We start from the raw sequence: 20,964 nt of genomic DNA on the forward strand, positions 1-20,964 counted from the left end.
GTTATTTTTTTTGTTGTTGCCTTCAGTAATGCTCATAGTATAACTTCAGGTCCTCCTCTGAAATTGGAACACTTGTCAGGGTATTTTTAAGTAGAAATGCCTCTTTCTCCTTACTAGGTACTGTAGGGTTCGAGTAACTTCGAAACTGACCTTCACATAAAAATGCCTCTACTTCCTCTTATACTCCTTGTATTTCACTTGCCCTTATGTTCCCTTGTTCTCCTTGTATTGCGCTTGTTCTCTTTGCATTCCCGTTGTTTAACCTTTTTCTCTTTGTCTTTCTCTCGACAGTAACACGTAGTTCTACGTAAAGCTATGCAGCATAGTAAAGTTATGCATTTGTTGATTTTTTGTTATACAGTAACTTTTTTCTATTTTGGCATTCGCGTAATACAGAGTGACCCTCCCGAACTTTCCTGATTTTGATTGTAAGGAAAAGCAAAGGCTAAGGGAGGTTTTTACCTCGTTTATTGGGAAGTTGAACTCAACTATTTTCGTCAATAATATGGATGGCGAAAATTACGGAACACAAGAATTACTTTTTATAAGGTACAAATTGTTTAAGAAATCAAGCCAACCGACAAAACTCGGCGACAACAGTTTGCAATTTAGATCCTAGAGCGCATTACCAAAAGCTTTTTACACATCTTGATTATACAACTTTTAACACTATATCACTTTGGAAAACTTATTATGTGCCTTTCAAGTGTTAAATTTTATGTTACCTTGTTAACATGTTTCGGCCTGCTATTGATCATCATCATACTAAGCTTTTTAGTCGTGGTATGTTTTCTAAGGAGGTAAATTTCCAATTGTCTGGCAAAGTTAACTGGCACAATGACTGAATATGAGGCTCTCAAAACCCCCATATAATCATGAAGCATATTCGAGACAGCTCTAAACTAAATGCAGCTTATGGTGGATATAATTCTGTATATCGGAGTAAAGGGCACTGTTGTTGTTTAGTCAACTGTCCGAAGACAGGTCTGAACCCCACAAATGACACCAAGAAGGCACACTTATGAGGCAACTAGGCCAGGAGATAATGGGATAGTGTGGCCAGTTCCTTTCCCCCTCCATTGCATACATCGCCCACTAGCTACATATTACACTAGTCAGACTGCAGATAAAGGGCATTATGTCCATTTTTTTTTTTACGAAATTCACGTTTTTTGCATTTTCCATTTAATTTGTCTCATTCTTTTTGTGGTGCAAAATACTAACTTCTACGCATAATAATAAGCGAGTTAGCCTGTTGGAAAGGGTACTTACTATGTACCATAAGGCATCGTGTTAAAGAGTACTGTCATTTAGCTCTCCTGTAAAATTTAGTATTTGTGACATAGCGTCCATTACTTCCAACATACAGAATTGGCCTTTTCTTTTTCATTGAACCTACAGTCACAACACCTCCGACCCTAGACATGCTAGAAGAATACGTAATTTCACAGACTGCAACATGACCTTCCAACAAGATGGAAAACCGCTTCACTGGAGCATTACTGTGTCACTCTAAATTTTTCAATGAAAATTACCAGGCTTGAACATGACTCGAACCTGGACCGCCTGCGATACAATCCATCCTCATCTTTCCTTCTCTGTTTTCGTTCGCACGACGTAAGCATTACGTCACAACAATGGAAGTTGGTACTGAAATGACATTTTTTATATAAAATCACATTGTCTTTATGTACTATGGATGTGGGCACTATCATATAAAATGCTTGTCCTATATTTACAATTTAGTCTGCAATATTGTTCTTGTCTGTGATCGTAACTGATATCGTAGTTGCTTTCGTGACGCAGTGCAGTTTAAAGTGGTTTGTTAGTACGTCGGTCGTTAGGAGAAATAATAATAAATTTAATTATCAAAACAAAATGTGTCAGGCGAGGAAGCTCTACTAAGCGAGAAAGACGATTTAATAAAATGTGTGAATAAAAACTCTTTGTCGGTTGGAGGGAAGCTTTGAAAGTCCTTATTTCTTATTTAAAAGCTACGTGCATCTAAGAAATTTATCGTGTTGGCCAAATAAACGAAATTCAAAATAAAAAAAAATAAATTAATGTACTATACAGGGTGATTCACGAGGAAGGGTAAAAAATTTAGGATGTGAATTCTGAAGTCATGCTGAGTCAAAAAGTTCATATGAATATAGGTCTGTTTTCGAACGGTTACGGAGATATGGCTCTTTGATTTCACAAAAACTTCTGAGATTCCATTATACTAGCTCGCATTTAGAGACAGATATCGGACAAATTTATTCACGTATGCATACATGTATACATATATAATATTCTAGACGTCGGGGTCGATGTTTTCGCACATTTTCAAAGGTACCTTCTTCTGCTTCAATGCACTATTGCGCTCGGGCGTGAATCGCGCTTGTCGCTCGGGAAAGTTGCTCGTAGCTGTATTTTATGCGGCTTGCAGCATCCAAAATATGGTGTATTAACGCCTCTCTCGTTTATACCTTCCTTTGGTACACCAAGTCTTTCATCCAACCCCATAGACAGTAAATACTCTTCGATATGCTACCCTTCTGTTCGGAAAGCGTCGTTCATATTCAGCGACAGCACGCAAGGAACTTCCATCGCACAAACCATAATCATACACAATATCGACGTATTCTGCAGTCGAAAATTTATAAGGCATCTTGAAAAAACACAACTTAACACTTCCGATAACTGTACCTGTATAACTACTGTACTGTAGGTAGCTGACTGAACTGCTGTGAACCGATAAGTGATAAATTTGTGTTATGTGTGGGTTCTGTGTCATTACATCAGACAAGGGAAGGCGATTGGACATTTGTAATGCCCCATCACCCGGTTTGTGAAGTGAATGAACGTCTCTTATCTACATCGCTCACAATGCAGATTCCAATGTTACGTCATTCATTGCGGTCGGTGACCTTGTCTCACGTCTCACGTCAGCAGTATATGGTAACGTCTGATTCACATTGGGGCGAGACTTTTACCAAAAAATCCATCAGCTCCGCCATCGTTCGAAAACGGACATAAGTTCATATTAACTTTTTCACTCAAAATGGCCTAAGGTATCGTATCCTAAATTTGTGACCTTTCCTCGTGAATCACCCTGTATATACAAACATATATTTAGGTATCTATAAAATAAAGTAAGTAAAATTAGAAATACAATAAATAATGGCACGTTACACTATAGCAAACTGTAGTTGGGCATTACAGTGTAATAAATTACATTTATAAACAAGCTGGTCGTACTTTTACAAACCCCAAACTTATCGGCTCATCAACACACTGTTTTTTTTTTTTATTTACAACACGTTTTAGTGACGTGGTCATAATTATTTTGCAAAATAATTCAGATATACCAGTTTTAACATTTTCATTTTTTCATTATTCTATTTTTTTACTTCGTCCCAAAACTTGGAAGCTAGACACGCCGTTGAGTTTGCTTTCCTTCGAAAATTAGACTCCTCCATTACTTAATTTGTCATAGATCAAGCATGTCACGTTGTCTAGATATGGGGAAAGACAATAGAGTATACGGAGTCTCTATGAACTATCTCCCCAGACTTTGTAGAGTTGTAGAGGACTTGAAATTAAACAAGTATTGTACAATCGGAAGCGCGTTCTTACGAAGTTACAGAATAAATAAGAAATGACGTGTCAGGAAGAATATTTATAACTTGTGTGTCATTTTATAAAATTATATTAAATGGTCAAAATTATGATCACCAACCTCGACGCAAAGACTAAGGTGTCGCAAGAGACTTTGTCGTGTGTGGTCGAAGACACCAACATTGGCTTAATATCTATGGCTGCTGTACTAATTCTGTCGATCAGATTTCTTTCAGTCTCAGAGATGTTTAATAAACGACGATTTTCATGTAGCCCCATTAAGGAGAAGCATGCCGGCGTGAGATCCGGCGACTTAGGAGGTCGTGGTACAGATCTACTTAGCCCAATCCTATGATAATCGCAGATGTCTAGATTATTTCGTACCTGTTGAATAGACTAAGGAAGGAGTTCCATCGTGAAGAAACCACAAATCATTTCTGACTGCAGAGGGCACATCTTCCAGTAGTTCTGGCAACACATATCTTAGAAGTGGGTAGAGTTTTTGTTCGTTGAGTCATGCTTTATGATACGGACGGTCAAGATGAAGTTCACGATAAATCCTTTGAGCTTTCCTACTGTTTCCCCAAGCAGCTTCGTAGGCGAAGTGAATATCCATGTATTCAGCTGACGTGTAGCATTGTATCGTACGAATACAAATGACTCGCAAAGCTTCATATGCTATGTTAAACACTGGACGTATCAGCAACGATTGTAACTGGTTTTCTAATGCAGTACAAGAAACCATGTAATAGTTGAGTACCCTGCTTAATTTACTTTGAACTTAATTCTGTAATAGAAATACACTTCCGACGTATACAATATTTACAAACTTGTTTAGTTTGAAGTTCTTTACAGTTCTACAAAGTTTGGGGAGGTAGTTTGGGGTCATGTATGGAACAGCGTCTGTTACGGCTATTAGAAATTTATTGCCGATGCTTATTCTAGGCGAATTCAGCTCCGTGAGCCCAAATTGGAAAGGTTTAAGGATAGGTTGTCCGGTTTAGCTACAGTGAATTAGAGGTGGGTCAGAGTTGGAAGCCTCGTGAATGCAATGGGTACATGTCACTATCCTTGCCGTTCTCTATGCCAGTTGTGCTCACAGAGGGCAATCTCCACTCAGAGCATATACGTGGAGCTAGGACATTACGCTAAGATGACGTAACAGCGTGCTAGCTCGAGCTTTTCACCAGCTGATCGACCCTTCTTGGCTTGTAGACTTGGCTTTCCTGACAGATGTGATAAATCATATAACTAAGTGTTGTTATTTATTCTAAATTATTTAAGCCCATATTTCATACAAATCTTAATGCTTTATCAGAAATGAAATATAATTTAACTTTTGTAAAGGCTCAAAAGTATTTTGTAGGTAGGAAAAAAAATAAAAGTAAAGAAAACATTATTGCGAATGAGCTTCAGACCTTAATATTTTGTAGCATAGCCTTCTGATTTTACTACTGCGGCACATCTCGATGGCACGGAGTCAACAAGAATGGCCAGGGTTACCTGTGGAATTTTCCTCCATTCTTCGTCTAATACTTTGAAGAACTCATTTTTATTGGTGTAAGTTCGTTTACGAACATGTTCATCCAACACTTCCCAAAGATGCTCTATGGGATTAAGTTCCGGAATTTGGCTAGGTCAATCCAATAGAGCCACCTTCTTTTTCTTCAGTATACTCTGGACATGCCCAAAGGTGTCCTTTGAATCAATATCATGCTGAAATGTCCATTTACTTGGCATATTCCGTCTTGCATAAGGTATCAATCGGTCTTCCAGAATACTACCGTACTTGAATTGATCCACTGTCCCATCAATCTCAACCAGAGGACCAACATCAGTTCGAGAGAAACAACCCCAAACTATGATGCTCTCTCCATCATGTTTCAATGTGACTACTTAGTACCTTTTGTCGTTCCTCTTGTTGGTTGGTCGTCGAACATACTGGATTCCATCTGATGAGAACATATTGAACTGCTCTCATCACTCCACAGGACTTTGGACCAATTATTAGGTCCCATGTTGCATACTTCTTTGCAAATTCAAGTCTGTCCATATTCTTCTGACTGACCAGTAGTTTTCGAGATGTCGTCTGTCATGCAGATCTGCAGCTGCTAAATGATGTTTCTTAGCAGATACAAAAATGTTTAACCCATGATTTTCTTCTAGATCATCCCGTATTGCCCGAGCTCGTTTTCTAGGATCAGCTACTGATTGCTTATGGATAATTCTGTCTCCTTTCTCTGTAGTTTTCTGAGGCCGACTACATAGGGTATTATTTTCTACATTCCCTCGTTTCTTCTGAAGGCGGTACCACACTCATACAAGCTGTTGAGATATTACGAATCCTTTCGAAACGTAAAAATGTGTCCGGCCTTTATTAAGGATATTTAATACAAGCTTTCTGAACTCAACAGAATATTTTTTAGTTTTCGGCATTTCTGCAGAAGAATACAGAAACCAAACTTAATTACAAGTCAATAACAAGAATTTATGTTATATTTACAACACTACAAAATACTTTTGAGCTAACACAAAATGAAAGTTTATTCACAACAGAAATACTTTCCAGCTCAAAGCACAAATACACAGATCAGTGTGCAGCGGTCTGTCGTCTGAATCAGCAGTCCGCCTTCTTACGTTTACTTTTGCAGGTATCCAGTCCTGCCAATGGATAAATTCTATTACAAAATACTTTTGAGCGCTACTGTAAATGTGAAGGGAATTACGAATTCGCCGGTTTCGGCAAGGCTAACAACTCTAACGATCGAAGAGCCAAACTTTTCCACTGCCAACGCAGTACAGTATTAAGGAGTAGGGAAACGATTGAAGTGATCACAATTTCTGTTGCCTACACTGTGATTTGGAATAATTTAAGAAGAGAATATGCACAATCATTGGATTACAGAGTACAGTATTACATACAACATGAATTGGCATATGTAAGTAAATCAATTGATGCACTCACCAGCTCTATGACAGCAATGAGCATAGTTCCTTGCCGTAACGTGAAAACGTAACAGCAACTTCGAAGAGGTACGGCCATTTTGTATTTTCACCAGCGCCAGCCAGCCTGCAATAAAGAGATTCAGGTTGTAAAAATTACCGTTTGTTTTTGACAAAATCGTAGGTTCTATTGAAGAGTAGCATAGAAAGATAAACTGACTTGTGTAAATAGAATATTTTGTTGCGGTTTTAATTTTGACTTTCTAATTATACGAGATGTAGAGAAAATATTATATTCTTGCAAAGAAATCAATTCAAAACTTTTACGGAAATTCAAGTTTTCGGTTTCCATAACTTCTTCGAATAAAAAAAGTTCAGGCAGCCGCCTGTTCGTTTGTATACATTTCCTCCCAAACCAATAGATATTTTTTGTTGTACTCTCTATATCAGCAGTCATCAGCACAGAACACTCTGAGGCTAGCGTCTCTTACCCGCGGAGAACACACTGCAATCGTAGCTGCTAGCGGGTATGCTCTCTACCTCCTCCTGCTGCACGACGGGGCACACGGGACGGCTCCGCTTACTCTTTACCCGTTTCAGGGAGTGCTGACAACCACTGCTCTATATCTATATTGATCCTAAGAATATACGTTTTACTTCCCCATCCACAAATAAAGAAACTATAAATAGCCTATAATTGGCTACCTTTATGTCACCTTGCACAATATAGCCGTTTGCTTTAAATCTACAGAGCGATTCTTATAGAAACGAACGCAATGTCTTGCCTATAATAATTCACAAATAAATGAAGGCAAAAAGGTAAAATGGTCAAATTCACAGTCTTTGTTCATGTGAAACACATGCACATTACATCAGTAATTTGAAACGAATTCGTGTTACAGTTTCCATTTTGTAACTAATTTATCGGGTTCAGTTCCATAACAATTAGCCTACTCTGTACAAAGGCAATGGAATGGCAATATATATATTTTTTTAATCTGTACTCAGCGCATTTGGAACTGGCGGATCAAGGTCATGTACAAACGTACAAGCCATGTACGAGTCACTGAACTAAAAACTGAACTGAACCACTGGTAATCCCGGCTGTCCCAGCTGACTTTAGTTGAGGAGAATGATCCAGAAATGGGGTAAACACGCGTGGCAAATGCAGTCCGTTGCTTGACTTTGATTCGGCAGTTCGAAATGCGCTGACAATAATCCCCGCGGCGGATGAGTGGTCAGACGTTCAGCCTGACATGCAGGAGGGCCGGGTTCGAGTCCCGATCAAGCCTGAGATTCTTGTAGCGGAGAAGGCCGCAGTTGCTCTGGAGGTTCTCCCATTTCCTCATATTAAGTATCTACATCATTCCGTCAACATTTATGCACTCCGTCATCATTCCATAGCATTCCCCGAACGGCGGCTGGCGATGCACGGGATGAGTAAGGTTGACTGTTCGAAACCTGGGCACGCAGCGAACCTTAGTGTAGTCAGTCGGTGTGGGTTTGGGAATGCGCCTAGCTTGAGGGTTAGCGCAATAGATCTTCTAAGGTCACAGTTCTCAATAATAAATTCAATTAAAATTCATTTCTTTAATCGTTGTCTTCCATAATAGGTAAATGGTGTTAACTGAAACAGCATAGATCTTATGGCCGCGCAAATATTTAGTTCGCAGCAATAATTACTGTTAATTGTTATGTAGAGTTACATCTGGGATAAAAAAATCTTTTAGGCAAACGTTTTGAGGCTTCAATATCCACATTAATTAGTTGTGACAATTATTAGGAGTTATTTAAGAAATAGGCTCGAGGACGAAGAGACATAGGGCCTATAATAAATATGAAGCTAGCCGTTCACCTAAAATTAGGGTATGTGCCACAGATGTAAATATTTACCGCCCTTCATCCAAATCCACGTCAGTCACTTTCGATGAAAGTGTTCTCATGACAGTCATAACTAGAGATCGGCTCAATACGGGGGGGGGGGGAGAATTTATTTTGAAAAAATATGAGTTCTATGTTCGCTGATTATATTCGCCGTGAAATATTTTGTCACAGCGTTGTACAATTGTAAGCTGAGCGATCCACGGTCTCGATATGGGATCAATATGACTGGCTCAACAAGCTGCACGAGAGTCAGTTGTTTCTAATATATATAAACACGCAGGACTCGGGCAAAGCGAGATTGAATGACAATTATTATTAACTATGACACAGTTTTTTTTTTTTTCCAGAAATTTAATTCTACTAGTACCAGGCCACTGTTGGGCATTTGCTTTTTTCACAAGTTTATAACAGATTACAATAATTTTTATTTTTTCAAACAAAGTTTTAACCAACTTCTTTACCATAAGTGAAGGATGATATGTTACTGTTTGCCATATTGTTTCTACTATGTTACTTGGTGATTTCTAACATTCTTCATAGAGTTCTCTTAATAGTGGATAAGGATGAGTTCTCAGAGAATTGATGAACTTTTGTCTAAATATATGGACATAATCACTGAATTGAATGATACCGAAGTTACCATAAAGCTGGACGTTTCGAATATGATAGTCTGCACCTGTTATTGTTCGAAACACAGGACGTTGCAGCCCATCTAGGCGTTTCAGGTGACGTATATGAGCTGTTGCCCAAATTTCACATGCATAGATCATGAAGGATCGAATTAGGAATGTATACAGCTATAGTTTCGTCTTCATTGGGATGTGGCTCTTGAGTACAGGATAAAGTGGTATGTGTCATTGGAATGCTTTATCTCTAGTAGTGGTAATATGTTGTCTAAAATTCAGTCGTTTATCCAGGTGAACACCAAGGTATCTTGATTTTGTATATACAAAATTTCCGTTCTACGTGGAATCTTTTCGTGAAGACTATCATTTTGTGATTTCTCTCCGTGTAAGTCTCCATTTTGTGGACCACTGAGTTAGTAGAATAAGTGAACTTTGCATGTGTAGTATTGCAGATTATGACACAGTTATTCGGCATTGACACACAACTCAGTTTTGGAGTGCATTGCCCAATGTTGCATGCTGGGGAAACAAAAGACGGCTGCGAGAAAGAATTATTGCTTCTTGGTTATGTAGGTAATGTATCAATTGAACTTAATCTAAAATAGCTCCAATTTGTATGATCATAGGAAATGATCCTTATACACGGTTGTGAACAGGAAAGTATGCATTTAATATTCAGGTCTTTGACTTCCAGTTTTGACAAGCAGAAGTGAAAGTTAGGAGGTTTATTGGGTTGTTATAAACAACGCTTTTTCTGGCAGAATGCGCCGGAACGGTGTTTTAGTATTTTTCATCATGGAACCAAGATATAGGCTATGCTAATAATTATGTTTTAGTATGAATTTTACTTAGCCCTTTAAAGTCTTAAAGTTGGACGAAAAAGAAGTTAAAACGACAAAATTTCCGAGCACTGGACACCAATCATCTCCCCGTCTGCTATAATATAATATAATATAATATAATATAATATAATATAATATAATATAATATAATATAATATAATATAATATAATATAATATAATATAATATAATATATTAATTATATTACATTATATTATATTATATTATATTATATTATATTATATTATATTATATTATATTATATTATATTATATTATATTATATTATATTATATTAATTATATTATATATAAGCCACCAACGTAGCTCAGTCAGCTAAGGAGCTTTCCTGCCGATCCGGAGTTCCGCTCGGGCGCGGGTTCGATCCCACTTGAGCTGATTATCTGGTTGGTTGGGTTTCTCCGAGGTTTTCCCCAACCGTAAGGCGAATGTCAGAAAATCTATGGCGAAACCTCGGCTTCATCTCGCTATCTCCAATCCCATCGAAGCTAAATAACTTAGTAGTTGATACAGCGTCATTAAATAGCCAAGTAAAAACATTCTATTCAGAGTTTCACAACCTTTCTCTCCAGAAGAAAAGCACTGGTTATAAATATACTTATACGTAAATAGTGATAGTAGTGGTAGTGGGTAGTGGTAGATAGTAGATAGTAAATAGTAGTAGGCCTAAAATAAAATTTAACCTGTAGGTGAAGACACAACAGCTCGATGTATTAAGAAAACAGTTTACTATTTACAGTAAATAAATAAATAATAGAGAAAAACGATAGGTTACTAACTAAACAATTTTATAGATGCAATATTGACGCACGAAAAGTAGCCAACCTCCAGTTTGACTGTGAAATTTTTATATATTATTTTGATCGGTTGAAATGCCATTCGACTGTCGCTAGTTTCATTTAAAGTGGGTGAACAGCTACAATATAATCTACAATCTCTGGTAACAGTGGCTCTAGTATCGTATTGAGTGAGTGAAAAACTACAGTGATCGACAGCCAACTGTCTGCATTTTTATTTGCATCTGTCGAGTCAAATTTTTCTATCCGAATTTTGCAAAATAACATACTCGTTGGAGGAAAAGTGACAATTACTTCTACTTTTCGTTGCAAATTTGTCTAAGTCTAGCGATTTCCTTGAAGACTGAACACAATAACCACAAACATTTTATAAGTTTTGTCTATAATTGATCATTGGTTTTAAACGTCCGTCGTCATAATACGGATGAAGATGAATTCGATTATTTTCCGGTTTCTAATTCTAACGATAGGTCTATATAAATTTAATCTCCCGTAAAGGAGGAAGATCAGTATGTTCAGTTATCATGTGACACTACTAGGAAGAAAACATTGAAGTCAATGTCAGCTGTTTGATTTTTGGCTGAATCATATGGAACATCCAGAACTCTCAGAAAGAGCATTGAAAATGCTGTTTCCCGCGACTCACAAATTGAGCAGGCATTTTCTGCTCTTTCCTGATCCACAATTGTTAAAGGAAACAAAGTAAATGTGGCGGCAGACTTGAGATTCATTTTTGGAAAATACACTATCTACCAAAAAGTAATTGGGTACCCAGGATTTTACGTGCTAGATGCCATGTTTCGGCGGCTATTCTGCAGTGGTATGCAGACAATAATGTTCACCGGTTGGACTGGCCTGCACAGAGTCCTGATCTCAATCACATTGAGCACCTTTGAGACGAATTGGACCGGCGATTGAGGTTTCGGGAAATGCGGCCAACTTCTATTGTCCAACTGAGAGCCATATTGCAGGAGAAATGGCGACGCATTTCATTGGATATCCTACACAAACTAGTGGAGAACATGCCTGACAGGGTGGCTGCTGTTATAGCAACAAGAGGTGGTACCACGGGGTTCTAAAGGGGTGAAAACAGTGCCCAATTACTTTTTGGTAGATAGTGTATATACAGAAATATCACTACTCATATTATATAATATTAACCCCAAAATTTAATCTACCCATCATTCCATTTACGACTTTGAAGCGGTCCGCGAAAGCACTGATCTATGGAAAGGGGGTCCGCAGTGCTAATAAGTTTGGGAACCACTGGACTAAGGTGTCATCAGAGCTATTCGATTTTTCCTTTATCTTTTTAATTAAATGTGTAATTTTCACGGATGTAAGTCATAATAGGCACCGCCATTGCCTTGTAAAATTTTAATACTTGCTCTTCTTTTCTGGCTCTACAGCCCTTTGTGAGCTTTGCCATCCTTCACAATTTTCCTCCACTCGTCTCTGTCTTGTATCTTCCTTTTCCATCCTCTTATACCCATTCTTCCCATATCCATCTCAACGTCCTGTAACCACCTCTTCCTAGGTCTTCCTTTCATTCTTACTCCTATAATTTGTCCATGAAGCATGAGTTTTGGCATTCTTTCTTCTTGCATTCTCTCCATATGACTCAGCCACCTCAACCTCATGGATATGATATGTCTTACTAAATCTTCTCTTTTCAGTATTTGGTCAATTTTCGTGTTTGATCTAATTCTCCATTCTCCAGCTTCATCGGTCCATATATACGTCTAATTTCTTTCGAATATTCTTAATGCATTTTCGTCATCTTTTCTCAACACCCATGATCCACCAGAATATGTCACTACTGGCTTTATTAAAGTATTATATAATTTTAACTTGGTAGTTCTGGTTAAAAGTCTTGATTTTATTAGTTTAATGTTTGCGAAATAGGCTTTATTTCCTATTAATATTCTATTGTTTATTATTGTTCCTTTGTTATTTACTTTAACTCCCAGATACGTGAAGGTAGTAACATTTTCAAAATTATAGTTTCCTATTTTTATTGTTGTTGTTGGTCTTATGTAATCTGTCTGATCCTCTTCTATCTTCATATATTTTGTTTTATCTACATTGATTTTTAAACCTGCTGCCATTTCCACTGATTCAGTTGTTGTAAACATTTCTTGTAAATCATTCATATATCTAGCAATCAGGGTAATATCGTCTGCATAGTCCACACCTGTGGAGTAACGGTTAGCGCATCTGGCCGCGAAACCAGGTGGCCTGGGTTCGATTCCCGGTCGGGACAAGGTTGAGGTTTTTTCTGGGGTTTTCCCTCAACCCAATATGAGCAAATGCTGGGTAACTTTCGGTGCTGGACCCCGGACTCATTTCACCGGCATTATCACCTTAATCTCATTCAGACGCTAAATAACCTAAGATGTTGATAAAGCGCCGTAAAATAACCTACTAAAATAAAAAAAATCGTCTGCATATACGCATATTTGTTTAGATTTATATAAAATACTGCCAGTGATATTTAATTGTTTTAATACTCTATCCAAGGCCAAATTGAACAAAATTGCAGATAATCCATCTCCCTGTCTTACACCTGAGGTAATATTAAAGGTTTTACTCATTGACCTTCCTATCATTACTCTTGCTTTACTGTTCTCAAAGGTCATGTTTACATGTCATATGAGTTTTGTTGGTATATTATATTCCTTCAACACATTCAGTAGGTATACTCTACACTATCGAAAGCTTGTTTGAAATCAATAAATAGTATATGAAGAGGGGTGTTAAATTCCTGGCACTTTTCCATTATTTGACGCATTACAAATATTTGCTCTGTTTTACTTCTTTCCTGTCTAAATCCGCATTGAGAATCTTCCAATATACTGTATTCTCTGCAAATCTGTTTACTTTATTTAAAATAATACTGGAGAGAACTTTAGATATTACATCAAGTAACATAATACCTCTATAATTTTTACATTCGGTTATATCGCCCTTTTTAAATATTGGGCATATGATACTAGAATTCCAATCTTCAGGCATTCTTTCATTTTCCCAAATAGATGTAATTAACGCATGAATTTCTATCATGAGACATCTTCCTCCATGCTTGAAAAGTTCTGCAGTTAGTGAATCTTCTTCTGGTGCTCTGTTTTTTTTTTTCTCGATTGCTATCTGGACATCAACTTCATCTGGTGGTTCAACTTCCTGATCTACAGTTATGTATTCTTTATTTCTTTGATCATATTCTTCTCTTTCTCCATAATCCTCTACAATAATAATTATTTTTTCATATATGTATTTCACATGTTACGTGGTTCTTTCCTTGAAATACCACTTTTTTAGAGCAGCAATTTCCATTATCTCAAGTTTATGAGCTAATTCTGTGAAACTGTCTATCGTTACAGTCGTAGCAATAAATTTTTATTCACTGTTATAAAGTAGCAATATCTTCGGAGGAGCTAATAAAAATTATACAAAGAATTACAATTCCCTGATATGCTACATTTTGTGGAAATTTTTTGCCGCTATTGATTGTAATGAATATTTCTCTTCGGCTATAGAAATGAGCAATTAAATCAGTATTGCAGAATCTTACTATTTCCAGTTGCTAAAATAAACAAATAATTCGTCATGGTAATAATAATAATATAATAATAATAATAATAATAATAATAATCTTCTTCTTTCTCTTAGTTTAGCCTCCCCCTTTTAGGTGCATTAACACGACCCACGCCAACCGGGCCTTACAGGGCCGCGACCTGTCGGGAGAGGAATTAATCTATGGATCACATTCATACTTTTTTGACCACACAAGGACATGGAGGGCCTCCCCGGATGAGGGATCAGCTCAATGCCAGGGCCACCTCCGATACAACACAAACATTTAAGACATTACACATTATTCACTCACACATATGGAAGGATTAAGGGAAGGATCGCCGTCCATGGCCGGACTTTCAAGAGGTACGTACAATCCCGGCATTTGCCTGGAAATAACTGAGGAAACCATGGAAAACATCAGTGAGGATTGCCGACCCCTGGGATCGAACCCCGGACCTCCCGAATGCGAGGACAGCCCTCTACCACGCCGCTAGCCGGTCATAATAATAATAATAATAATAATAATAATAATAATAATAATAATAATAATAATAATAATAATAATAATAAAAGTGTTATTTAAGATATAATATAATGCTGATAATATCCATTGATAAGGAGTAAATTCATTCATTCATAGTGCTTTGCCCAAACTGCAAACCCACCTTTCTTCAATCTTTTCTATTAGAAGTACATTGAGACATAAAAATTGATATAAAAATTAATGTTCCAAAAATTATACATACGAGTACATTGTACAGTAGTGGCAAAAAAACCAGATCGACCCTTGTTGCTGATTTAATAGCTTTGTCCACTCCAGAGCACGATAGACTGGTAACTAAGACTTTCGTGGTTCCAATCCTGCCTGGGAAGGAAACTTTTTTGTTCCTTATTCAAATTTATTCCCAATACTTTTCGAATTGCGAATTAGTGAAGTCCAAATTAGTGAGATTTCACTGTATTTCACCACATTTTTCAGCCATAAGAGCTCTGTGTCTGGTAACAGAGCTTTCTCTTTGTCGTTAAGAGATCCTGTTTGTCGTAGATTTTTAACAAGTTGACGTACTGTTTCCCTGGAACAGGATTACCAGTATTATGTTATTGCAAATCGTCTTAGCCACTGTTGTGCAAGAGTTCTTTTTTACTTATGTATCGTATATAAAACTCTATGTTCTAAACTGTACTTATATCGTGGCGTATCTAGCAATGAGCAGTCTAACTTACTCACAGTGATAACAATTTTAAGACAGAACAAAGTAACACGTTAACTCACAAATTTTCAACCAAACTGACTAGCATGACTGAGTGCCTCTCGGTGTCTTTTTCACTCCGCGATTGCACCTGAACTCTCTCAGTAAGGATCCGGCTCTGACGGCCCCGAACGTCACTAACGACTCTAACTCAAACGCACGTATAAAACGGACTTAATAGACGCATACAACTGGAAACATCTACTCATCCAGATGTAATCTGTACAGCAGAAACAATCCCGCATATCCGCACTGAGCAACTCCGCTAGACTGAAGTATCCCGCATACTCCCATGTTAAAAGAAAGCTGTAATTATTTTGGATAGGTACCGCGTTGTATGAAGTTTTTGTCTCAGATCATTAAATTTGAGTGTGTGATATTCACTTTATAAAGCTTATTGTATTTAGTTTGTTTTGAGATATTTTTTAGAAAAAATCAGCAGTAGGCCTAATAAGGTTTTTATATTAGAATTTTCACAGTCTTAATAGAACTATGTTATTAGTTTTCTTCAAGCCGAACAAATATGTATTGAGTATTATTAATTATTATTCAACCAAATAATAAACATCTTACTAAAAGGCAATGTATTATTAATTATTATTCAACCAAATAATAAACATCTTACTAAAAGGCAATGTAAATTTTAAGCCAATAATTTACAGTGGCTAAGCATTTTATTTATTTATTTTTTTTCATATTTGGTTTTTATTTTGTACCCTTTTTTGTTTTATTGTTTTCCTATAAGTACGTCGTTGGATTTCCTTTGTTCAGACACGAATATTATGATTAAGATAGAGACAACACTGTCAGTAGACCAGGAGAGATTCCAACCCAGCATTTTGGCTTTTACACAGTGTAAAATTTGCGTGAAACTTAAACATTGCGTACGCAAAGATTAGTATGATAAAGATTATAGTGATAGTAGTAGTAGTAGTAGTAGTAGTAGTAGTAGTAGTAGTAGTAGTAGTAGTAGTAGTAATGATACTGGTTTTTAAGGAACCCGGAGGTTCATTGCCGCCCTCACATAAGCCCGCCATTCGTCCCTATCTTGAGCATGATTAATCTAGTCTCTACCATCATATCACGCCTCCTTCAAATCCATTTTTATATTATCTTCACATCTACGTCTCGGCCTCCCCAAAGGTCTTTTTCCCTCCGGCCTCCCAACTAACACTCTATATGCATTTCTGGATTCGCCCATACATGCTACATGTCCTGCTCATCTCAAACGTCTGGATTTTATGTTCCTAATTATGTCAGGTGAAGTATACAATGCGTGCAGCTCTGCGTTGTATAACTTTCTCCATTCTCCTGTAACTTCATCCCTCTTAGCACCTAAGAACCTTATTCTCAAACACCCTTAATCTCTGTTCCTTCTCAAAGTGAGAGTCCAAAGAGAGAACAACCGATAATATAACTGTTTTATAAATTCTTTCAGATTTTTTGACAGCAGACTATATGACAAAAGCTTCTCAACCCCATAATAACACGCATTTCCCATATTTATTCTGCGTTTAATTTCCTCCCGAGTGTCATTTATATTTGTTACTGTTGCTGCAAGATATTTGAATTTTTCCACCTCTTCGAAGGATAAATCTCCAATTTTTATAGTTCCATTTCGTACAATATTCTGGTCACGAGACATAATCATATACTTAGTCTTTTCAGGATTTACTTCTAACCCTATCGCTTTACTTGCTTCAAGCAGAATTTCCGCGTTTTCCCTAATCGTTTGTGGATTTTCTCCTAACATATTCACGTCATCCGCATAGACAAGAAGCTGATGTAACCCGTTAAATTCCAAACCTTCTGTATTATCCTGAATTTTCCTAATGGCATATTCTAGAGCGAAGTTAAAAAGTAAAGGTGACAGTGCATAGTAGTACTGATAATAATAATAATAATAATAATAATAATAATAATAATAATAATAATAAACATTAGTCTTAATGGTAAGGATGTCCATACTGTCACCAGAGTTTATCCAAAATTCTAGTTAGATTTTGTCAATAGCCAAACTTACATTAGGCCTATAATACTAGAGCTCCAACACAGGAAATGGTATTGGCAATGGATTACTACTCATTCTCTGAAAGAAATCCGAATTCAACGCCCTAACTGCTGCGTAGAGACCTACGTCACAACCAGAGAAATGGTGTGACATGATTTTATTTATTTATTTATTTATTTATTTATTTATTTATAATACTTACTTACTTACTTACTGGCTTTTAAGGAACCTGGAGGTTCATTGCCGCCTAAAATAATAATAATAACTAATAATATCTATGGTAAATAGTTTACCATTATGTAAATTATAAGTTTATTAAGTAAATGTATCAAATTTATTGCTATACAATTTGCCAGTTTAAATGCGTCTAAAGACAAGGAAAAACTACGCATTTGGTTTTACTGTTGTAGAAAAGATTGTGAATTATACTTTCCGTAGGAACACGAAGGCTACGTTGTTTATGAAAGATTCACAGGTTATATTATGTTTAAAGACCTTGGTAAAAGTAGTGCATCAATATCTCGGAGTCTAAAATATAAAATGTGATATAATCACAGGTTTTTTATGACTATTCGCGGAGTCACCTGGGGGAGAAGTAGACTAAACAATATATGAATTTAAGTTGTAGGCCTAAACTTTGTAATTTAGCCGAATCAGTCGTAAAAGACTACAGATTCATATTCGCACCAATGTAAATAATAATAATAATAATAATAATAATAATAATAATAATAATAATAATAGTAGTAATAATAATCACATGAATACAGCAAGTTAGCACAAAGATCACAATAAGAATACAATAATAATAGTTATAATGACAATAATAATAATAACAATAATAATAATAATAATAATAATAATAATAATAATAATAATAATAATAATAATAATAATAAGAAGAAGAAGAAGAAGAATATATAGTAAATATTTGATCATTCAGCCCCAATTTCCCTTACTAAGGAAGCGTTTTCGCGTACCTTATAGATGTTTTTCCTTCCATTTCCCTATTGACACATGACAAATTCTAAGTTTATAAAATAAATGGATGAGATACATTGCTGTGTAAGTTGACAGTTTTACGCATCTAGAGACAGAGGGAAGAGATTTAGATATTTTACTGTTATAGAAAAGGTGGTGAGTTTTCATGCCTTTCGTAGGAGCATAAATATAACGTTATGAATGATTGATGGGTTAAATTATCTTTAAAGATCTTGGGTAAAAATAGATGGTGAAGATCTTGGAGTCTGAAACATAAACTGTGACATTTGAAAAAAGTCACAATTTTTCTAATAACTGCTGAAGTCCTTGGACAGAGATCTGTACGAACATAACGATATGAATTTGTGTTGGTTGTATTCTAATTCAGCCGAACCAGTTATATAGGGGTCTTACTGTTACAATGGAACCTCTCAAAACTTTCATTCCATATCCTCTTCCACAAGTCTCACACGGGTACTTGCTGCAAATGAAAGGTTTAACACAAAGAATAGCTGCCAATATGAGCTCAAATGTATAAATAACACATCCCACAAAATATAATAGCATGATGTCAGTATTTCACCAGCCATTTTGCTAGGCTGCTGAAACATGGCTGTCCTTGACCTTCATTCTCATCAGCTCGGCCTTGAAACCAAATATGAATATTCCGTCTCTGGTTTTGTTATACTGGGTTACTACTGGCAGAGAAGGTGGGAATTTCTCATTCAAACTGTAATTCAACACATTCAAGAGGAGGCACAGCTCGAGTTACATTATTGTAACGTGTCAATTACACTAATCTATATATCTTGTACTGTATGTTATCTTCATTAACGACAAGTGGAAATTCAGTCGAATGTTAGTGAACTGGAATATTTTACACTGTAATTTAAAATCTGTTTTTTTTTTGTCGCGCAGTTTGTAGGTCACTTATTCTTTACAATATTTACCCCTTGTACAAACTTTCGAAATGTGATTAATCGGATGTAGTGAAGGGTTCCCCTATACAAGTCGAGCTTATACTTGACAATCATGCTTTAGTACTCCCGGTAGTGACGTTTTCACGACGCATCGTACTCGTATTGTCAATAGAATAATACTCGTATCCTATGCAGAATTGGAACCCAGTGTCAAAGTACGCCTTAACCTTATTTATATAATGTTGGCGACGATTGATGATAATGGTGATGGTAAATAGGTTTATTTCATACCTTGAGGGGAGTGCTGTGATAGAGCGTCCGTCCCTGGGCCCGTCTTGCTTGTCACAGAGACCCTGGCGCTGCCCGGCCCACTGCGTCATTCCTGGCAGCGCATAATCAATACCAGCCAGGCGGTAGCGTCCAGAGCGCGGGACGGGACGGGGGTGCCTGCAGGCGCGAGTTCCACGCTATGCCCGTCTTGACCTCAGCAGTTACACTTCTTTCCGTTGACTTGCGTGCACACAATCGTCATTCTAATTAATTTCATTAATAGTGGCATAGATTCAATTTTATATTGCATTAAATCTGTAGTGCTCGGGAAAAGTGACACGTCAGTTTCCACAAACCTTTTTTGATAATTTATTGACAACTTACGGAACATCTGTTCGCTTGGAAAAAAATACATAGGTATTCCTCCCATTACAATAATTCATACAGAAAAAAAATCAAATCGACATAAACCACTGTAAGTTGTCAATAAATTATCAAAAAAGGTTTGTGGAAACTGACTTATGTCACTTTTCCCAAGCACTGCAGAAATATTATTTTTATTTTACATTTTCTCGACTCTAAAGTACATGGAAATTAGTGTTGCCAGGTTTTAAAACTCAAAATAAGGAGGATTTTGAAAATGATTGCCCAAACCGTTCCATCACGGCATGATCGAAATATTTTACCTTTAGGAGGATGTTGCACAGGATGTTAAAAAATAAATCGTTCAATATTTTGAGAGATTGTATGTAGTATTAATCAAATCATGGTAAAAAAAAATCTAATAAGTCTGCGTCCTAAAAATTAATGTTTCAAGATATGAGTACTTGTTCATGAACATCATAGGAGATAGTGCGCGTAACATTAAAAAAGGTATTAAATATTCTGAGAGGTGGTAGTATTAACCAAAAAAAGAAAAGTCTAATCAACATGTGTCCTAAAATTAATATCTTCTGAGATATGAGTACTTGTTCCTCAACATCATAGGAGATGCTCAGTGTGATTTCCACTAAAACAAGAGCATTCAATATTCTGAGAGGTGGCAGTATTAATGAAAAAGAAGGAAAAAAAGTCTATAAACACGTGTCCTAAAATTAATATCTTCCGAGATATGAGTACTTGTTCCTAACATCATGGGAGATGCTCATTATGTTTTCCATTAAGACAAGAGCATTCAATATTCTGAGAGGTGGCAGTATTAATGAAAAAGAAGGAAAAAAAAGTCTATAAACACGTGTCCTA

At 36.6% G+C, this 20,964-nt stretch overlaps 1 protein-coding gene across 1 annotated transcript in view; it reads right to left on the reverse strand.

Moving 5' to 3' along the window:
- Fie (Fire exit) overlaps positions 1-19,798 on the reverse strand; it is a 35,909-nt gene extending 16,111 nt beyond the window's left edge. The window contains exons 1-2 of the mRNA XM_069835246.1: positions 19,744-19,798; positions 6,569-6,673 (exon numbers count right to left, since the gene is read on the reverse strand). Coding sequence (XP_069691347.1) covers positions 6,569-6,646 — 78 coding nt within the window. The 5' untranslated portion in view covers positions 6,647-6,673; positions 19,744-19,798. The remainder of the gene's footprint in view (positions 1-6,568; positions 6,674-19,743) is intronic.
- Positions 19,799-20,964: the final 1,166 nt, after the last annotated feature.

Source organism: Periplaneta americana, chromosome 9, assembly GCF_040183065.1.
Source record: "Periplaneta americana isolate PAMFEO1 chromosome 9, P.americana_PAMFEO1_priV1, whole genome shotgun sequence".
In the NCBI taxonomy this organism is placed as follows: domain Eukaryota; kingdom Metazoa; phylum Arthropoda; class Insecta; order Blattodea; family Blattidae; genus Periplaneta; species Periplaneta americana.